This window comes from Pectinophora gossypiella, chromosome 23 (assembly GCF_024362695.1).
Source record: "Pectinophora gossypiella chromosome 23, ilPecGoss1.1, whole genome shotgun sequence".
NCBI lineage: Eukaryota > Metazoa > Arthropoda > Insecta > Lepidoptera > Gelechiidae > Pectinophora > Pectinophora gossypiella.
The window spans coordinates 10,873,537-10,891,001 of record NC_065426.1 but is presented as its reverse complement, the minus strand read 5'-3'; the positions used below and the strand labels follow the sequence as shown (position 1 = coordinate 10,891,001).

Here is a 17,465-nt window from a genome sequence, read left to right as displayed (position 1 = left end):
GGATTAATTATTATTTTTATATTTAGCGCACATCAATAGTGTAAAATCATTACCTACACATAAATAATGATAAAATAATCACTCAAATATTTCAAAGGTACATGAAAATATAGAAAATAACACTGAGAAGAAAATTATACCCCGTAAACGTAGGAAAATACAGTAACTTATTCAATTATTTTATATTTTAAAGTCTACTTTTAGTTTTGAATTTGTCCTTTTAAAAGGACCCACGGCGTTACGAGGATATTCTACTTACCTACAAAAAGTAATGATATCGAATCAAAAACATAAATATGAAATGAGAGTCAAGTTTAATATAATAATAAATGCCTTGGTTGTTGACTTCAACGACAAAAGAAGTGAGATCTAAATGGGTGCCAAGTTCAATGGTCAGTCCTGAAATTTATTTATAAGTAACAGTATAACATAACATAAGATAATGTATTGTAGCCTAAGGTCTGTCTTGGCTAGTTTTTATAAATCTACCAACGAATTATTATGTTCGATCGCTAGTTGCTAGTTGGTAGAAATACCAACAATCCAAATTTTCGGAATTATAAAATAAGAACCGACAAATACTTGTAGGTTTAGTACTTGCGAAAGCTATAATTCATATATGTATGAAAACTAGTCAAGACAGAATTGGTAAGAAAACTGTTTCATTAATTTAATAATAAAAAAAATTAATTTAATAATAATAAAAATATTAATCATTATTTATTTTATTTTAGTTTGTACCTGTCTGTACCTGTGCTGTTAATAAAGTATAAAATGTTTCTATCTTTATTTCGAAGAAGTAGAACTAGTTTAGAACTGCCGAGACTCGAGATAAACTAAAATAAAGTTTGTGTCTGCGAATTGGCATCAATAACAAATTATTTTCAATCAATAATTAGATAATTTTTTATTGTATCAATATAATAATAATAAATTAATAATCAATATTCTTTTTTTTTATTTATATTTTTTTTTATTTTTTTATATTTTATTATTATTATATTATATTATTGTATGTCTTTTTCATATCTCGGGCCTATGGAGGCCCGGACTTTTGGAAGGCGTGCGTGGGGCCGAAGCCAACACGTAGAGGCCCCTTAAGACAGTTTAATCTAAATGTGGTGTGACACCAACCGGCGATTATATTATTTTGTCAATATTATTTATCAATAATTTACTTATTTAAAAATATAAAGGCATTTTGCCTTTTTTTAATAAAAACTTTTATAGTTTGGTTATTTAATGATATTTAATGATAATGGTTATTTAATGGTAACAAAAAGGTGCGTTTTCCAAAAACTACTCTGTAGTATTAGGTATAGTATTTTTGTATGAATAAAAGTCAATTATATATTTGTTCTTAATTCAACTATTTTTTTATTAAAAACGGGCTAATCTCATTTCGCGCACGGTCAGTTGGGGCAAAACTTTAAAAGCTTAAATAAATGAAATATAAAAATATTAAAAATATGACATTAGATCGTTAATAATAAATTGATATTATAATTTCGTTTTAAAATATTCTAGTAGTACTTATATTATTTTTTTATTTAGCATCACTAACATTTTGTGGAATTATTGTAATGAAGTTTATTGCTATTCCATTAAAAATATTTTTGTATCGCAAATCGTAATGACTGAATAAACAATGAGAATATCTATAAATCAAAACAGGCCTTTTAACACTGTTTGTTTTCGGACTAAAGTTACATAATTATAAATACTGAGTCATTCAGGTCGTTTGAAAATGTTTCAGCAGATCTGAGTTAAATGCCATCTAGTGGGATTTCATAGTTTTTGATTAACAGACACAGACAGACATAACTCGATGTTGTATATTATATTTATTAGTTGCATAAGCTTGATGAATACAGAAACGGCACCCGAGAAGTTTTCTACCGAAATACAAGTGTTCATACAGAAATTCATACAAACTCCTGTTTGCCGGTAACTCTTCTTAAGGTACCGGCTTTGTGTGTGCACCTTAGATTCCAAATTCCGCTTAAGACGATAATTTATTTTTAATTGCAGCAAAAGGCTACTTGACAACTTTGCTAAATTAGATACTTCTAACGATTTTTTTTGAAATTCGGATTGCAATTATTTTCGAAGATATGTGAAAAAGAAAAATTCTATAATTAATTAATTTTATAATTTATCTTTGACCCTATTTATAATTTTAATTTACCTTTGCACAGATCCCTTTATCACAGTTGGATGCAAATGAAATCTCTGACAGTCGTTTTATAATCCACGCGTCAACAAACGCCCTTCGGCTTATGGTTGTCTCGTAAACCGCCTTAATGGAATCGGATCCCGTAAAACGGAACTGCTTAGATCGGACGGGGGATCAGCGGATCCGGAATAGTATTGTATCCTTTATTTTTGTTACGGTCTACAATTTTTATTAGACGCAAATAGTTTTCACTCATCTTGCAAGTATGCCTGTGTATTTTTGTAGCTAAAGTACCCATGTTGAAAACATATTATAATATTAAAAAACAAACAAAAAAAACTCTCTCTCTCTCTCTCTGTTTTTCTGTAAAATATCAGGAATGCAATAAATATCTTATCTTTTCGTATCTTATTTACGATTTTTAAATATGGAAACACTTTATAATTACATTCGTTTCCGGAGCTTCCACTCTTCCTTCTCTCAATACAATACAAAAAAAAAACGCTGCTATTTTATTCGATAAAAATAATATCAATGCCATGAAACCCAAAGATTTTTCCAAACTATGTGTAAAAAAATACTTATTTAAAAAAAATAAGGTGAAAAATAATAATACAATTTTATAAATATTCACTTTTAAAGATCAACCTTCGATGAAATGAGAAATAATTTGGTTTTATATATTTTTTTTGCTTTTAAATATTCACAGTAAGATGAGACTGAAGCCAGTTTGGGGGGGGAGGACAAATAACATAAAGAATCATTGAAATGTAAGATTTTAGGTATTATAATTATAAATGTGTACTGATTTATTAAAACATCCTCAATCCTCAGAGGCTAGAAAAACTTGAAAAAAGTGTGCCTATCTCGTTAAAAATAAGATAGATCTCTTAACAACAGAATTGGGAGTTACAAGTCCTAACCTCAGCCTTATGAAGAGAAGCTAAAATTATAACAATCGATTTTTATTTCTTTAAAATCTGGGTCGTTTTACAAACTATAGCATTTCACTAAGCTATTATAATCTCACTTATAAACCAAACCATTTTCCATACAGTGGATATGCATTTTTTTAAACTTACATATATATTAATATTATTTTACTGGCGAGGAGTGAGTGTATATACTATGCACCTACCACCTTAGGGATAGGTACAGGCGGGATGCCATAAAAATATTATTTTTGAAATATTTAAATAGCCGTATCTTGATTTATTATATTTTCTTCATACAATTAAGCTATGGATGAATCAATGTCATCATCATCATCATCATCCAAGCCGTGTCCGGCCAAATAGTTAATGCCACCTTCGGCAAATCTACAATAAGTCACGTCAAAAAGAAAAAAACGGCGATGACAGCCCTATAGAATTTGCTATAACCTAAACCACTTGGAAGGAACTCAGGTACATTTTATTGCGTAATACAGGCACAGTACAGATAGCTTCCGACGGAATAGATTACAGGATTAATTTTTTTAACGTGTATCAATTACTCATCATCATTATCTCCCTAGCGTTATCCCATTTTTTTATAGACGCGGCTGCCTGTCTGACCTTCCAACCCGCGAAGGGAAAACCAGCCCAATACAGGTTAGGTCACATACCTCGGAAAATACATTTCTCGGGAATGTAAGCATCAATTACTAATAAGAAATTATAAAGATAGACAGACATAATCAGATAGATTTTAATAATGCGTAATTGTAGTCTAATTACGCCGTTGGATTTAATAATAAATAAATTATTTATTTTTAATAGCAGCATAATAAATTATTTATTACTGAATAAACATGTATATTTTAATTATATTTTTTTATCAATATCAATAATTAAGTACCTGCTTAAGATACACGGAGCGCGGGAGATAATTAAGAAAAGCGGATAATCAATGATAGATACCTAATGTAAAAAAAGAGAATTTGCAGTCGTAAATAGATCTCGATGTTTTAACATTCTGAGCAACTTTTGATAGGGTAGATAGGTACCTATAAGAATACCCTATCATAGTTTAAAATCTTCACAAAGGGCAGGACTCGAACCCATGACGTCGTTGAGCTGGAACCTTTGTTTTCTCAATCCAGATTCCACACATTTTGCATGGAGTAACATCCTTAACTGGATCAAAATATATTCATGGTACCTTGATCCTATATTAGAATGATAATAGGTATAGTCAGGTCTCACAGAATACCAGCGTCGCGGCGTAAGCTGAGTGAGGACCTTTTATACGGGACACCATCCACTACACATGGGTAAGCCGACATGACGTCACATTTTAATTTAGGTATAAGTTTCTGTGTTCGTTTTCCATGTTTCTATATAGAAAATATTCCGTGTGTGCGTTTGACTTCTGATGTGATGTCATTATAATGTATATATATGTAATCCGTGTCTGTGGTGTCCTAAATAATAAATGTTTCTTTCTTTCTTTCTTTCAATATCATGTACCAACTTCAAAACCCTGTCGCACTATCATATTTGACATTTAATGAGACTCACGGTTTAATTTGTCAAAAAAGGCAATGTGACATGGTTTCAAAGTGCATACACATTAGTACTCGTGACCGTTCGCGGGGTAGCAAAACTCTAACTTTGTTAAATTAAATAATCTACGGTGGTGGCTTCATTGTATGTGCATCAAAACCATAATTGTATTTTTAATTTACCAAGTAGCACTAGCACAGTATTCATCCCATGATAGACTTTAGTCGTATACGAGGGAGCCATTTAAGAGCTCAATGGTCATTATCTGCTCACCTCCAAGAGCTGTAGCGGTGAGGTTGTTGAGCATGGCCCCGCGGCCAGCAGCGGCCGTCCTACGCCGCCATCCCCCCCAGCCCCACACAACCCACCGAACACCACCACATCAACCTCCAAGTCTAACACACCGCACCCCTAACTCCCAAAATCATCATCTAATATCCAAATTATAATCGATATCAAACACACACTGAAACAATACAGTCACTGAATCTAAAAAGCAAAAATATCAAAAAGGACAAAATTCCAGCGAAAACCCGCCTTAATACAAAACAATTAGCGCTATATTACAGCCAATTAGTTTTAATTACGACTCCGTTCAAACTTATTTACACACTTAATTTTTGTTATAAAATTAATATAACCCGTTTAGTATCAATTTGTATAAATTTGCAGTTTGATTGGTTCGCCCTTAAAATGATCGTTTAATGTGAAAACCGACTGTCGACTGGTACAAAAACAGATAGTGCCACATTGTTGCCCGCTCCGCTCGAAAGGCGCACATCTCGACCTATAGCCGTCTCTTTCCTCCCCACACGAGACCCTATAAACCTCTCCCTAGTTTCACACGCGTGCATCAGTAATGGATGCTTACATTTTGTTTACGTTCGATTTGAACAAACGAATAATCTATTATTTCATTCGTGCACGTATTATTGATACGGACCTTTCAGATTCATGCAATATTCAGACACTAACAAACCAGCGTCTATCTCTTTTTAATATGTGAGTTGCCTATAGGGGTTTTATATCGCCGTCTTTGTCTGACGGAGCTTTTGAATATCGAACGCAGCTCGGGTCGTCGGGGAGCGGCCAATAGGAGCGCGGAGAAATCACTTGAGCGTCGCTAGGGTTGTGGCTCACGTCGCGATATTGAAATATTATTGCTATGTCTCGCGCAGGGCGTTCCGTTCTTTTGTAATGGAAAAAACAAATAGTAGCAGTGTGTTGGTGGTATAGCGAAGTATACGTGTGTTGGGAGTAAATAAGAGCACTCGAATAGAAATATTTCAGGCTGCGTCCGCGGCTGAGTGCGATTTCTTGTAAAAGCGCCTTTAATTTTCGGACTCTGTTGAATAAGGAATGCGGAGTGGGGACGCACGAAACGGGAGCGCACCGTTTTATTACTATCCACTCTTTATTTTTATCTAGTTCGCTTTGAGACAATGCAAATGGTATTTTGATGTTGTCTGAGAGTTTAATATTTTATTAAAATTATTTATTTCTTTGTAATATTCTGAGAAAGCTCCGAAATTATAAGTATTATAACGTTTTAGCTATAATTTCTACGTATTTAGCTCTCTGTATTCTACTTCTTATATTTCCAACGAAGGGATGCTGTGAATAAAAAATATAAACAATGTAAAAACCTAAATTATGACAGATAATAATTATTTATGTTTTTGTTCAGAGTTAACGAATAAAAATACAATTATTTTATTAAGTATAATTTTTGTTTTACAACCGCATATTTTATATTTATATTATTTAAGTAACTAATATTTTTTTTAAAGTTCTTTAATTTTATGTTTTTTCTCTTCTTCATATAGTAGATTTTTTTATTGAATAATTTATGGGGTTTTTACTTTTGTTTTAGTTACTTTCCATGAAAATAACATCGTTCTGAATAAATATCAGCCGACGGTTGCGAGTGGACGTAACAATGAAGTTACCTAAAACCATCATACCTATATTTAAGACTTAGATAAGATAATATAATATGTATGAATTTATACTTTTTAATAAATTTTCATTTTTAATCATTATCTCCCTAGTAATACTTAGGTATGTATCGCATTTCCACAAAGTCCGCTTACCGAACCTGACGATTTGACAGGTCCGATTTTTTACAGAAAGCTGCCTGACCTTCCAACCCGCAGATAAAAAACATAGGTCACATTATTATCTCCGAAACGCATATCTCGAGACTATGGGTTTTCTCATTTATTTCTTTATTTACATTTCACGACTTTACAGTGCAGAGGCGCCAATGCACCGTGAAACTCATGTTTTCCTTTACCGCTGCGACGAGCACATAATAATCTAAACAACTTAATTCGCAAATTCAAAAATATTCGGTGCTGGATTTGAACCTGCGAACTCACAATGTAAGTCAATCGTTCTTCCACTGGGCTACCACGGCTCTGGACGGCTCGGGTGCCTTTAATGTTAATCAAAGGAATAAAAATCGCTTGGGACAGGGAAGGATGGATAGTAATGGATGACCTTTGCCCAGCAGAGGAACAGTTTAAGAAAAAGAAACAACACCTAGCTGTATTGTAACCATGGATACCTGCTAGCAATTTCGCGTCACTTCACCTGTCCACCCCACTAGTGTGCGCAACAGGAATGTAATTTTAAAATTCTTAATAAAGACATTGCCTCTTACACGGCACTTGTTAGTGGCTACCAACCGGGATGGTAATATATATTTATATACAGAATGTTCAGAAAAATCATCATTACCTCTCTAGCATTATCCCGTTTTTCACAAGGTCCGCTTACCTAACCTGAAGATTTGACAGGTCCGGATTTTTACAGAAGCGACTGTGTGTCTGACCTTCCAACTTGCGACGGGAAACCTTCTCGGGAATGTGAGTTTCCTCATGATGTTTTCCTTCACCGCTGAGCACGTGGTAATCATTTATGATCCAAACATGAATTCGAAAACAAATTCAACAATCGTTGGAAAAAAAAGAATCTATCAATTTTATTTTCTTTAAATAGTATAGTACATAAATTTTATGCTTCTAGTAAGCTTCATAAACGTTTGACTCGCTTTGTGAGATCGCTGGTTCAAATCTAGTATGGACCTAAACCAATCAATTCGAGTTTGTTTTTAATTCGCGTTTAGATTTTTACATAATTATTCTCTCTTATTCAATTAGGTGAAGGAAAACATTGTGAGGAACCTCGCATACTTAAAACGTTCTTAGGTAGATATGTGAACTGTACTCTTCGCTTCTGTAAAAATCCGGACCTGTCAAATCTTCAGGTCAGGTAAGCGGACTCTTTTAAAAATGGGAAACACTAGGGAGCAAAACAAAACAACACGTTCAGCTGCTTGTCTACTCGGGCATACCGCAATCCTACAGACAGGTTAGGTTAGGTTAGGTTTAGGTTCTTTGTAATCTAAATTGCGTGTCTAGAAATTCAGTTACAAACTCAATGGATAATTTTCATGGGCGACAGGCTGATCCCTTGTCGTCATAAGGTTCATCACATATAACTTAGATTTTCCTATCAACAGCGGTTGTAAGTTGCCGTTTATTACTTGTGGCTTTGTCCACCCTATTAAGGATAACGGGCGTGTATTTTCTGGAACGGACTTAGAATTAAAAATAAATATATTTATCGCAAGTGCACATAAGTATAAGTGTACTATTGTATTTATTCTATTCCTCTTTTGTTTTGTATTTTATATTTTCCTGTTTGCGCAATAAAGTATTTTATAAAGATTCTTATTTATTTGTTATGTCATGTTACCTATATTACAATTTTTATAACGAATGTAATATACCTAAACGAAAAGCATCACCCTATACCTAGACAACTCAGCATGCAATTATCAGAACGCAATATACAGTATGCGCCCAAAACTCCGGCGAGGAATGTCTGGTATCCTTTGTGCCAATTAATGAGGGGCGCTACGCGACGTAGACCTGCTACACCGGCGTAGCTATTGGCTACGAACGGTCGTATAGCAATAAGTAATTAATTATTATTATGGAAGTGTATGTAAGCGATTCGACTCACCTAATCACGTTGGTCTAACAGAAAGCTCGGTGAGGTGTGGGTACTTAGTTCATCTTGCGATGGATGTACCTCTGACCACCCTAATTGGGATGTAGTCGTGTTATAAGCAACTTAAAGCATTCTATGAATTTTGTTTACTCCAGAGAGGTTCATCCGGTTGTCTTTCAATTCAATCACTTGAAAGCTATCTCTTTCACACTCGTGTCTTCTAATATCTCCGTCCTTGTCTGTCTAATGGCATTAGTTTTAAGTAAAGACGCATTAACTCCAATAAAGGTACAACTTGGTGGTGATTGTGTCTAAGTTGCTTAAGTAATTGTAAGTGAAATGAGGTTTTATTGACTTAGTTTATTGTCAGGATAGATTGATTAACGGTTTGAGAGTCGCTTGCGGGGTAGACAGGGAGAAATCTGCTTGTATAGACGCTGTGTAATACAACGTACTAATATTGAAATGTGAAAGGAATTCTATTTGTAGTCTTTTCACTGTAGATCCAGTGGTGCCGGGTTCGATTCCCGATGGGGACATATCACAAAAAATACTTTGTGGTCCCTAGTTTGGTTAGGACATTACTGGCTGATCACTAGATTGTCCGAAAGTAAGATGAACCGTGCTTCGGAAGGCACGTTAAACCGTTGCTTCTGGTTACTACTTATTGATGTGAGTGAGAAATCGTTACAAGAGCCATGTCTGGGGCCTTTGGGGCTTAATAATACCCTGACACCAAGGTTGCTGAGGTTGGTAATCCACCTCACAACCCACACGATAGAAGAAGAGTAACCCACGTCTCAAACTTTTATCACCTATCGAGTAGTAGTAATATTAGGTTTGATTTCCGTCATGAACAATTTAGGAAACTTTTTCAGTGTTGGTTCATTTATGTTACCCCCAAGGTCCAAAAGGCCAAATGTCTACTTTAATTTAAAAATACCTTCTTTCAGGTGGGTACGTTTTAGTATATAAAGCGAATGGTGGTGGAGGTCTACCTAGATGGACGTACATTGACAAATAGGAGATGTCTTTAGAAAATATTCAGTACGATCTACTCCGAACCGGCGTGCGTGTATGAAACTATTGATGAATGTGGTGGAAGCAAGAGAAGTGTGTCAGGGTCAAAGCAAATAGAATTCCATAGTCTCTGCTTACCCCGGTAAGGCGTGGGTTTATGTATGTATGTTTTTTTAGGAGGTAAGTAGTAATCTCTAAATCCTGCGAGGTACTGGGGGGTTAAAATGGCCACATCGAAGCAATTCACCTAAAAAAACAATATTGCAATTTGACATTTGTTTGCATTGCGCACTTACTTTTATATGCGCAAATGTCAAATTGCAATATTGCTTTCTTAGCTGAATTGTTTCGATGTGGCCATTTTAACCCCCCTGAACCCCACACGCGGTGCGACGTAAACAATAAACTTAAAAAACACATTAACGCACAAGCGACCGCGATGATTTTTAATAAAATATGCAACACCCCATGAAGCGGTACTATAGTTTTCGATCTCACATGTTACTCGAACTGGATACGGATCCAGTTTAGAACCCAGTGTAGAACACGAGTTCTACATAGCGTAGAAAATAAGTTTTGTAGGTACAATTGGTGCAAATATATATACAGATTGCCTGCAAAACTGAGTCTTTTAAAATATAATTTTTGCAAACTATGGGGTTTTTTTAAAATAATTTTATCAACTTTCTTAGTACTTTTTTTTTGGCGTGATTCATTGTAGATTATTTTTTGGGTTTTTTCTTGGCCCCAGACTTGCCCGAGGGCATTGACGAGGCCGAAGATGGAGCGAGCACGCCTAGAAGGGGCCTGTTCACTCTGGCCTTGAAATCACCCTGGTTATATGCATTCCGAAATACTGATGACGGTAAAGAATTCCACTCCCTATTTACATTATAGATTTTCCGCAGATATAAAGGACGTAAATCTTTAAAATACTATCCAGGCACTGCCAGGGTAAGTGATTATGTTAGAGCACTGAATGTGCGTGTCACGCTTCTTATCTTGGGTTGTCATGAAAGCTACGAAGAGCAATGACAAAACTTATGTCTTCAATATAGTCGATATTGTACGACCTAATAGTCTAATTTCTTTTAAAATAAAAAAAAATAGATAGTGTAAATTAGTACTCAATCAGTGAACATCGACGTTCTTTATTAACAGATTATTTTATTTTCACAACAAAAAAAGAAAACAAATATCAAAAATAGCAGTAACTGTCAGTACTATTCAGAGGCGGAGGGCAGGAGTTAGGACTCCTGTCTATATCTGTATGGCTTTGTAATAGACTCCTCTGGGCGCCATCCCATTTGCGTCAGACACAGTACTGCGGGGCGGAAGGCAAGAGGGAAACCACTGCCCTATTTTTCCCTAAAAAAGTTGCATGGAAAATGTTTGTAATTTCGATGACATATATATTATATATTACTCTGTCTACCCCTTCGGGGATACAGGCATGATGCTATGTTATGTTATATTCTCATAGCCTCATATTTGCAACAGTATTCATCAGCTCTTCCTGCTTATTACAGGTATCGCCGGCAAAGTGAGATTGCGTCGAGTTCCACACTCGTAGTAACCATGTTAGTTTAATATCGGTTATGGTTGAACCTATCTTTTATGCCATCATCACCGTACAACAGCGTAACCGCCCTTATTTATCACTTCCAAAACCAACTATCTGCCTTTGCTTTTAAGCTTCAAATTCCTTTGACACAATTTTGATTTACAATTTTCTTAGATGTTTATAAAAATTAAAACCTTTTTAAATTGAGTTCTAAGGTGGATTTTTGCGTGGAGATTACTTAAGGGGAAGTGTGAGGATGCAAAGAGCATAAAACGTTTACTGTTTAACATAAGTTAATATTAGTATGTGACCAGCTATGCCTTAGATAGATAGATAAAATACTTTATTGAGCACAATGGAAACAAAATACAGAGATAAGGACAACATACACAGAAAAGCACAACAGGCGGCCTTATTGCTCATGCAGCAATTTCTTCCAGGCAACCTTTGGGTACAGGAAAAATTTACCTTAACACACTGTCTTAAGGTCGTAAGGCCCAAAGACTTTTGAAATCCAAATCCCATTGTTTAACTATTGTGTCTGGAAATCCGGGCCTTACGAGGTTAAAGCTATTATGGATTATTCTAGACGGTCAATATACTAAATACTAAATTTTAACAGAGTGGAATTCGTTTTTTTTGACGTGTCTTATTGTAGATTTATCACAAATGGCAATTGCTCTAGAGCAATAAAGCCGCCCAAATTGTACTGTATTCATGTTTTATATCTGATTGTTGAAATTTAGTTTTGTGCAATAAAGTATATTTGATTTGATTTTTGATTTAATATGAAATAGTATTAACTACTTGGCCGGACAAATGGGGAGCGCTAAGGGCTCTGGTACACAATTTAAGACCCGCTAGACTCTCGGCTTATGGCGACATCTAAGAGGATTATATTTCAAAGAATTAATGACCCTAGCATAGCGGGCCGATAGTGATAACCGCTAAATGAGGGAAATCGAGAGTAGAGTTCCGTCTGCCTACCCCAATGAGAAATAAGCGTGATGTATGTATTTAACGACCCCACCGCCACCGCAACTTTCTCATCTCGGATTGTAATTCCGCTTTTAATATAAGAATACAATTTGGTATTAAAAATGGCCGCGGGTCCTTCCGAGTATATTTCATAGCGAAATGAACACTTCCGAGCTTAAATCGCTGCCCTCGTAAACTTTATCAGAGGTAGAGATGGGCTCGACGTCGAGTTAACAAAAGTTTATCGACATTCGATAATTTACGTAGATAAAAAATATCTCGGGTTCAAAAAATGGTCGTATCTTTCGATTGCGTTGCTTTAGATGTTTGATTTTTGTACAGCTTCAAGGGACTGGAGACATAAGCATTACATGTTAATATCAACTTGATACCTTGATGCGTTCTCGAGAAAAATGGTCTTGAAAGACAGATGGACAGACAGACAATAAAGTATAAGGGTTATACTATAAGGGTTCCATTTTTCTTTTTTTGGATTCGGAACTTCAAAAGTCACGCCACGGCCTCCGTGGTACAGTGGTTGAGCGTTCTGCTCACGATCCGGAGGTCCCGGGTTCGAATCCCGATGGGGACATATCACTTTGTGATCCCTAGTTTGGTTAGGTTAAGTTAGGTTAGCCTACAATGTTGTAGGCTGATCACCTGATTATCCAGAATTAAGATGATCCGCGCTTCGGAAGGCACATTAAGCCGTTGGTCCCGGTTACTACTTACTTAGTACGTAGTCGTTACTTAAGTCACGTCAGGGGCCTTTGGCGGCTTAATAACAACCCTGACACCAGAGTTGATGGGGTTGGTAATCCACCTCACGTCCCACACGAGAGAAGAAAGCAAAAGAAGTATCAATATGGACCTCTGCCCCTCTCTACTCCACCGAGGTAAGAGCTAAGCCCTGTTCGCGCTCCCCACGGACCTAATATATTGTTATTTGTTACTGAAATACCAGCTGTGTTCCGCTATTATCATGCTTAGTATATCTTGCTCATCTATAAATATACTAGCATAATAATACACAGTCACGGTTCATTTTAACGCCAATATATCAGCATGAAGTCTTTGATGGGAGTGGAAGAAGCAAATGTAGTGTGTCAGTGAAATTCCTCTTTATCTGCCTACCCCAACGGGAAATAGGCGTGATCTTTGTATTTACAGTCATGAGCAATACAATATATCCACTTTAGGACTCTGTCGCACTAACATATTTGACATTTAGTGAGACTTACTGTTCAATTTGTCAAAAAAGTTATTTAATGTTTCTTCTTCTTCTACCGTGTGGGTTGACAGGGTTATTATTGAGCCGCCAAAGGCCCTGACATGGCTCATGTAAAGACTACTTGACTATGTTTTCCTTACTTATATCAGTAAGTAGTAACCGGCACCAACGGCTTAACGTGCTTTCCGAAGCACGGATAATCTTACGTTTTGGACATTCAGGTGATCAGCCTGTATTGTCCTAACCAAACTAGAGATCACAAAGTGATTTTTGTGATATGTCCCACCGGGATTCGAACCCGGGACCTCCGGATCGTGAGCCCAACGATCAACCAGTAGACCACGGAGGTCGTTAATTTTAACGCTAATACATCATATCATGTCATCTTTGATGACAGTGAAAGAAGCGAAAGTGGTGTATCAAGGGAAATTCCGCTTTATCTGCCTACCCCAATGGGAAATTGGCGTGATCTTATGTATGTACATAATATTTTAGTCTGCTATACAGGGTGTTAGTGACATCGTGACGAAAACTTTGAGGGATAATTCAGACCATGGTGACAACGTGACGAAAACTTTGAGGGATGATTCAGACCATGGTTTTGCGTTGATATCAAGTGGAATTTTCCGTCGCAAAAGTACAGAAAATAATAATTAAAAAAATCACAAAAAATTTCATGAATTTTCCGACAGGAAATTCCACTTGATATCAACTCAGAATCATGGTCTGAACCATCCCGCTCAGTATTCGTTGCGGTGGCACTAACACCCATACCTACTTGTATGGCTACCTGTACTCGTATGTACTTGTACGGGGTGTAAGTGACATCGTAACGAATACTGGGAGGGATGGTTCAGTTACTATCAAGTGGAATTTTCCATCGCAAACTTATAGAATTGAAAATAATTAAAAAAAAAACTAAAAAAAAATCGTGATTTTGCGACGAAAAATTCCACTTAATACTAACTCAGAATCGTGGTCTGAATCATCCCCCTCAGTATTCGTTACGATGTCACTAACACCCTGTATATTTAATCTTCGTTTTTGAAGACATGTAACTCCATTTGTGTCTAGGTGAGACTTGGGCCAAGAAATTGCTACCTGAGATTATAATCTGATTGTACCGGGTGAGAGCCCTTAGCGCTCCCCACTTGTTCGACCAAGTAGATAACGAAAATCTACACAAAGTCTCGTCAAAAAAAAGAACAGGTTGCGTGTGGATTGTCAGGACAATGACCGATGTCATCCACACTGGTGTCAGGTTCACTATTGAGCAGCCAAAGACCCCTGACAGGGTTCATGTCACGAAGAAAATAGTAGGCAAGACTGACTGCTTAACGTGCCCTTCGAAGCAGGAATCGTCTTACTTTATGACAACCAGGTGATCAGCTTGCAATGTTCAAACGAAACTAGGGATCACAAAGTGGTTTTTGTCATAATAATATGTCTTCACCGGGAATCGAACCTATATATTTAATATATTTATTTAATATGTCGATGTTTACCTCTTTAGTTTGTTTAGTAGATTAGATCGATATAAAATATAAGTAAATAAATATAATAATATATAATGGTTCATCAATTTATTAGTTATTTTTTAATTTTATTGATTTATTAGTTATTACTAGAAAAAAAATATTATTATAATTATTTAATTTTTATTCTTATTATAATTATTAAATTTTATAAAATAAATAATAATATAAGTACTTTTTATTTAATTTTATGTGTGTTATTACTTACTTATGATAATTATAAACTTTTCAGTTCAACGTTCGTATGTCAGGAGGGTTAAAAAGACCACATCAAAACAATTAATCTAAAAAGCAATATTGCTATTTGTCATTTTGTTGGCTCTACGCACTTTGTTGGCTCGCAAATGTCAAATTGCAGTTTTGCTTTTTAGATGTATTGTTGTCAGTTTGTAGAGCCATAATAGCCCAGTTGGTAGAACGCTTGCCTCTCACTTTGAGATCGCAGGTTCGAATCCAGCGCAGGCCTAAACCAATGATTGTCGAATTGGTTTTCGAATTCATATTTAGATTATAAATGATTATCACGTGCTCAGCGGTGAAGGAAAACATCGTGAGAAAATCTACATTCCCGAGAAATGTATTTTCGGAGGTATGTGACCTAACCTGTATTGGGCTGGTTTTTAAATCGCGGGTTGGAAGGCAATCGCTTCTGCAAAAAAGCATGCCTGTCCAATCGTCAGGTAAGGTAAGCGGATCCTGTGAAAAAAACGGGATAATGCTAGGGAGATGAACTAGTAGCTTTGTATCACATATTTAATCCCATAAGATTACTGCATTTATAAAACAGGCTGGAAGGTTTCCAAAAATATTATGAAACAAAAATGCAATTATATCAGTGGAAAAAAAATATTGTATGTAGCGTGATTAAAATTGTGTTTTGAACTGTACATGTAAATGACAGATGTGATGTCAAGCAGTCGCCGTGCGGGGAGTCGCTGTCCACGCTACAATTCAAAATTACAGAAATAAAAATATACAAATATTTATAGAAATTGCTCTAGAGCAATAACTATAAATATAAAATTGTATTGTATTTATTTATTTATTCTTTATTGGTGCAATCATGTGTACAAAGGTTCTTAAATTAATTATTTAGCACTTACAACATGACACCCCGTCGGGGCACTGCAAATTTTCTTTCTTTGATATATCAAAAAAATAGAAGTAACTCAATCATACAATATAAGACACAATAATAATATCAGACATGATAACAAAGAGCATTTTAACTTAATAAAATGAATTTGTGGATCAAAATAATTATTTCGATTCGAAAAACTCCTGCAGATTATAATAATTATTGTTAATTTGGTAAGTTTTAAATTTTTGCACGAAGTCATTATATTTACTAATATCCGATATTTCTTTTGGAAGCTTATTATATATTTTTATCATTGATATGTGCATTCTTACTTTATAACTTCATATTTACTCTGGGAAGTGACAGTTTATCTGTACGTCGAGTCGTGCGCATGAAGCGATCATTATTAGCTTTATGGAATAAGTGTTCATTTTGCCGGACAAATTTTGGAATTTCTAAAATGTATATATCTGTTAGTGTAAGAATTTTTAGTTTCTGAAAATAGTCTGCACGTATCAGTCTGTGTTATACTTATTAAAATTCTAATGCATTTCTTTTGCAATATAAATAAGTCTGTATTCATGTGTTATGACTGATTGTTGAAATTTAGTTCTGTGCAATAAAGTATATTTGATTAGATTTTGATTTTGAGATGATGGTGAGATGAATTGTTTCAACATGGTCTTAATTAACCTCCCAGGGCATTATTTCATCACGTTTAATATAGTGTGTATCATCGTGCTACTAAGTACTAAGTAATTCACGTATTTATTCAACGATTTTCGACTCGTGTCTCTCGTGTGCGCATGCTACTATGCCCTTAACGATACCGGCATATTTACGCAATCCCGTGATCCCGGCATTCCCGGGATACAGACTGCAGCATACAAACTGCTGCTAACTACTAGAGTGGGGTCGGGATGTCGGGAGTTCAGAGAGAACTGATCTAGTCAACTCCTTTCTAGCGTGCATCCTTTATTGTAATTATCGATTTGAGTCTATTACTGTATGATTCACTTACCATAATCGTGACAGACCCCAATGGTTTGCTCTCATCAAAATCTTCATACACGCCGGGTTCTGAATTTGCTTTCAGTCAGCTCGGTATTTTCAAGTTTGTAGCTATGTTTCGTATGACATTATATTTGTAGTATTTGATGCCTTTTGAGGAGCTCGGTGGCGCAGCGGTAAACGCGCTCGGTTTGCGATTGTTGAAGTTAAGCAACTTTCGAAAAGGCCGGTCATAGGATGGGTGACCACAAAAAAGAAGTTTTCATCTCGATCTCCTCCGTGCTTCAGAAGGCACGTTAAGCCGTTGGTCCCGGCTGCATTAGCAGTCGTTAATAACCATCAATCCGCACTGGGCCCGCGTGA

At 35.7% G+C, this 17,465-nt stretch overlaps 1 protein-coding gene across 1 annotated transcript in view; it reads right to left on the bottom strand.

Annotated features, from left to right (window-relative positions):
• Positions 1-5,381, bottom strand: part of LOC126377582 (homeobox protein orthopedia-like) — a 48,820-nt gene extending 43,439 nt beyond the window's left edge. The window contains exon 1 of the mRNA XM_050025392.1: positions 4,936-5,381. Within this exon, the coding sequence (XP_049881349.1) occupies positions 4,936-4,969 (34 nt within the window). The 5' untranslated portion in view covers positions 4,970-5,381. The remainder of the gene's footprint in view (positions 1-4,935) is intronic.
• Between the last annotated feature and the right edge of the window lie 12,084 nt (positions 5,382-17,465).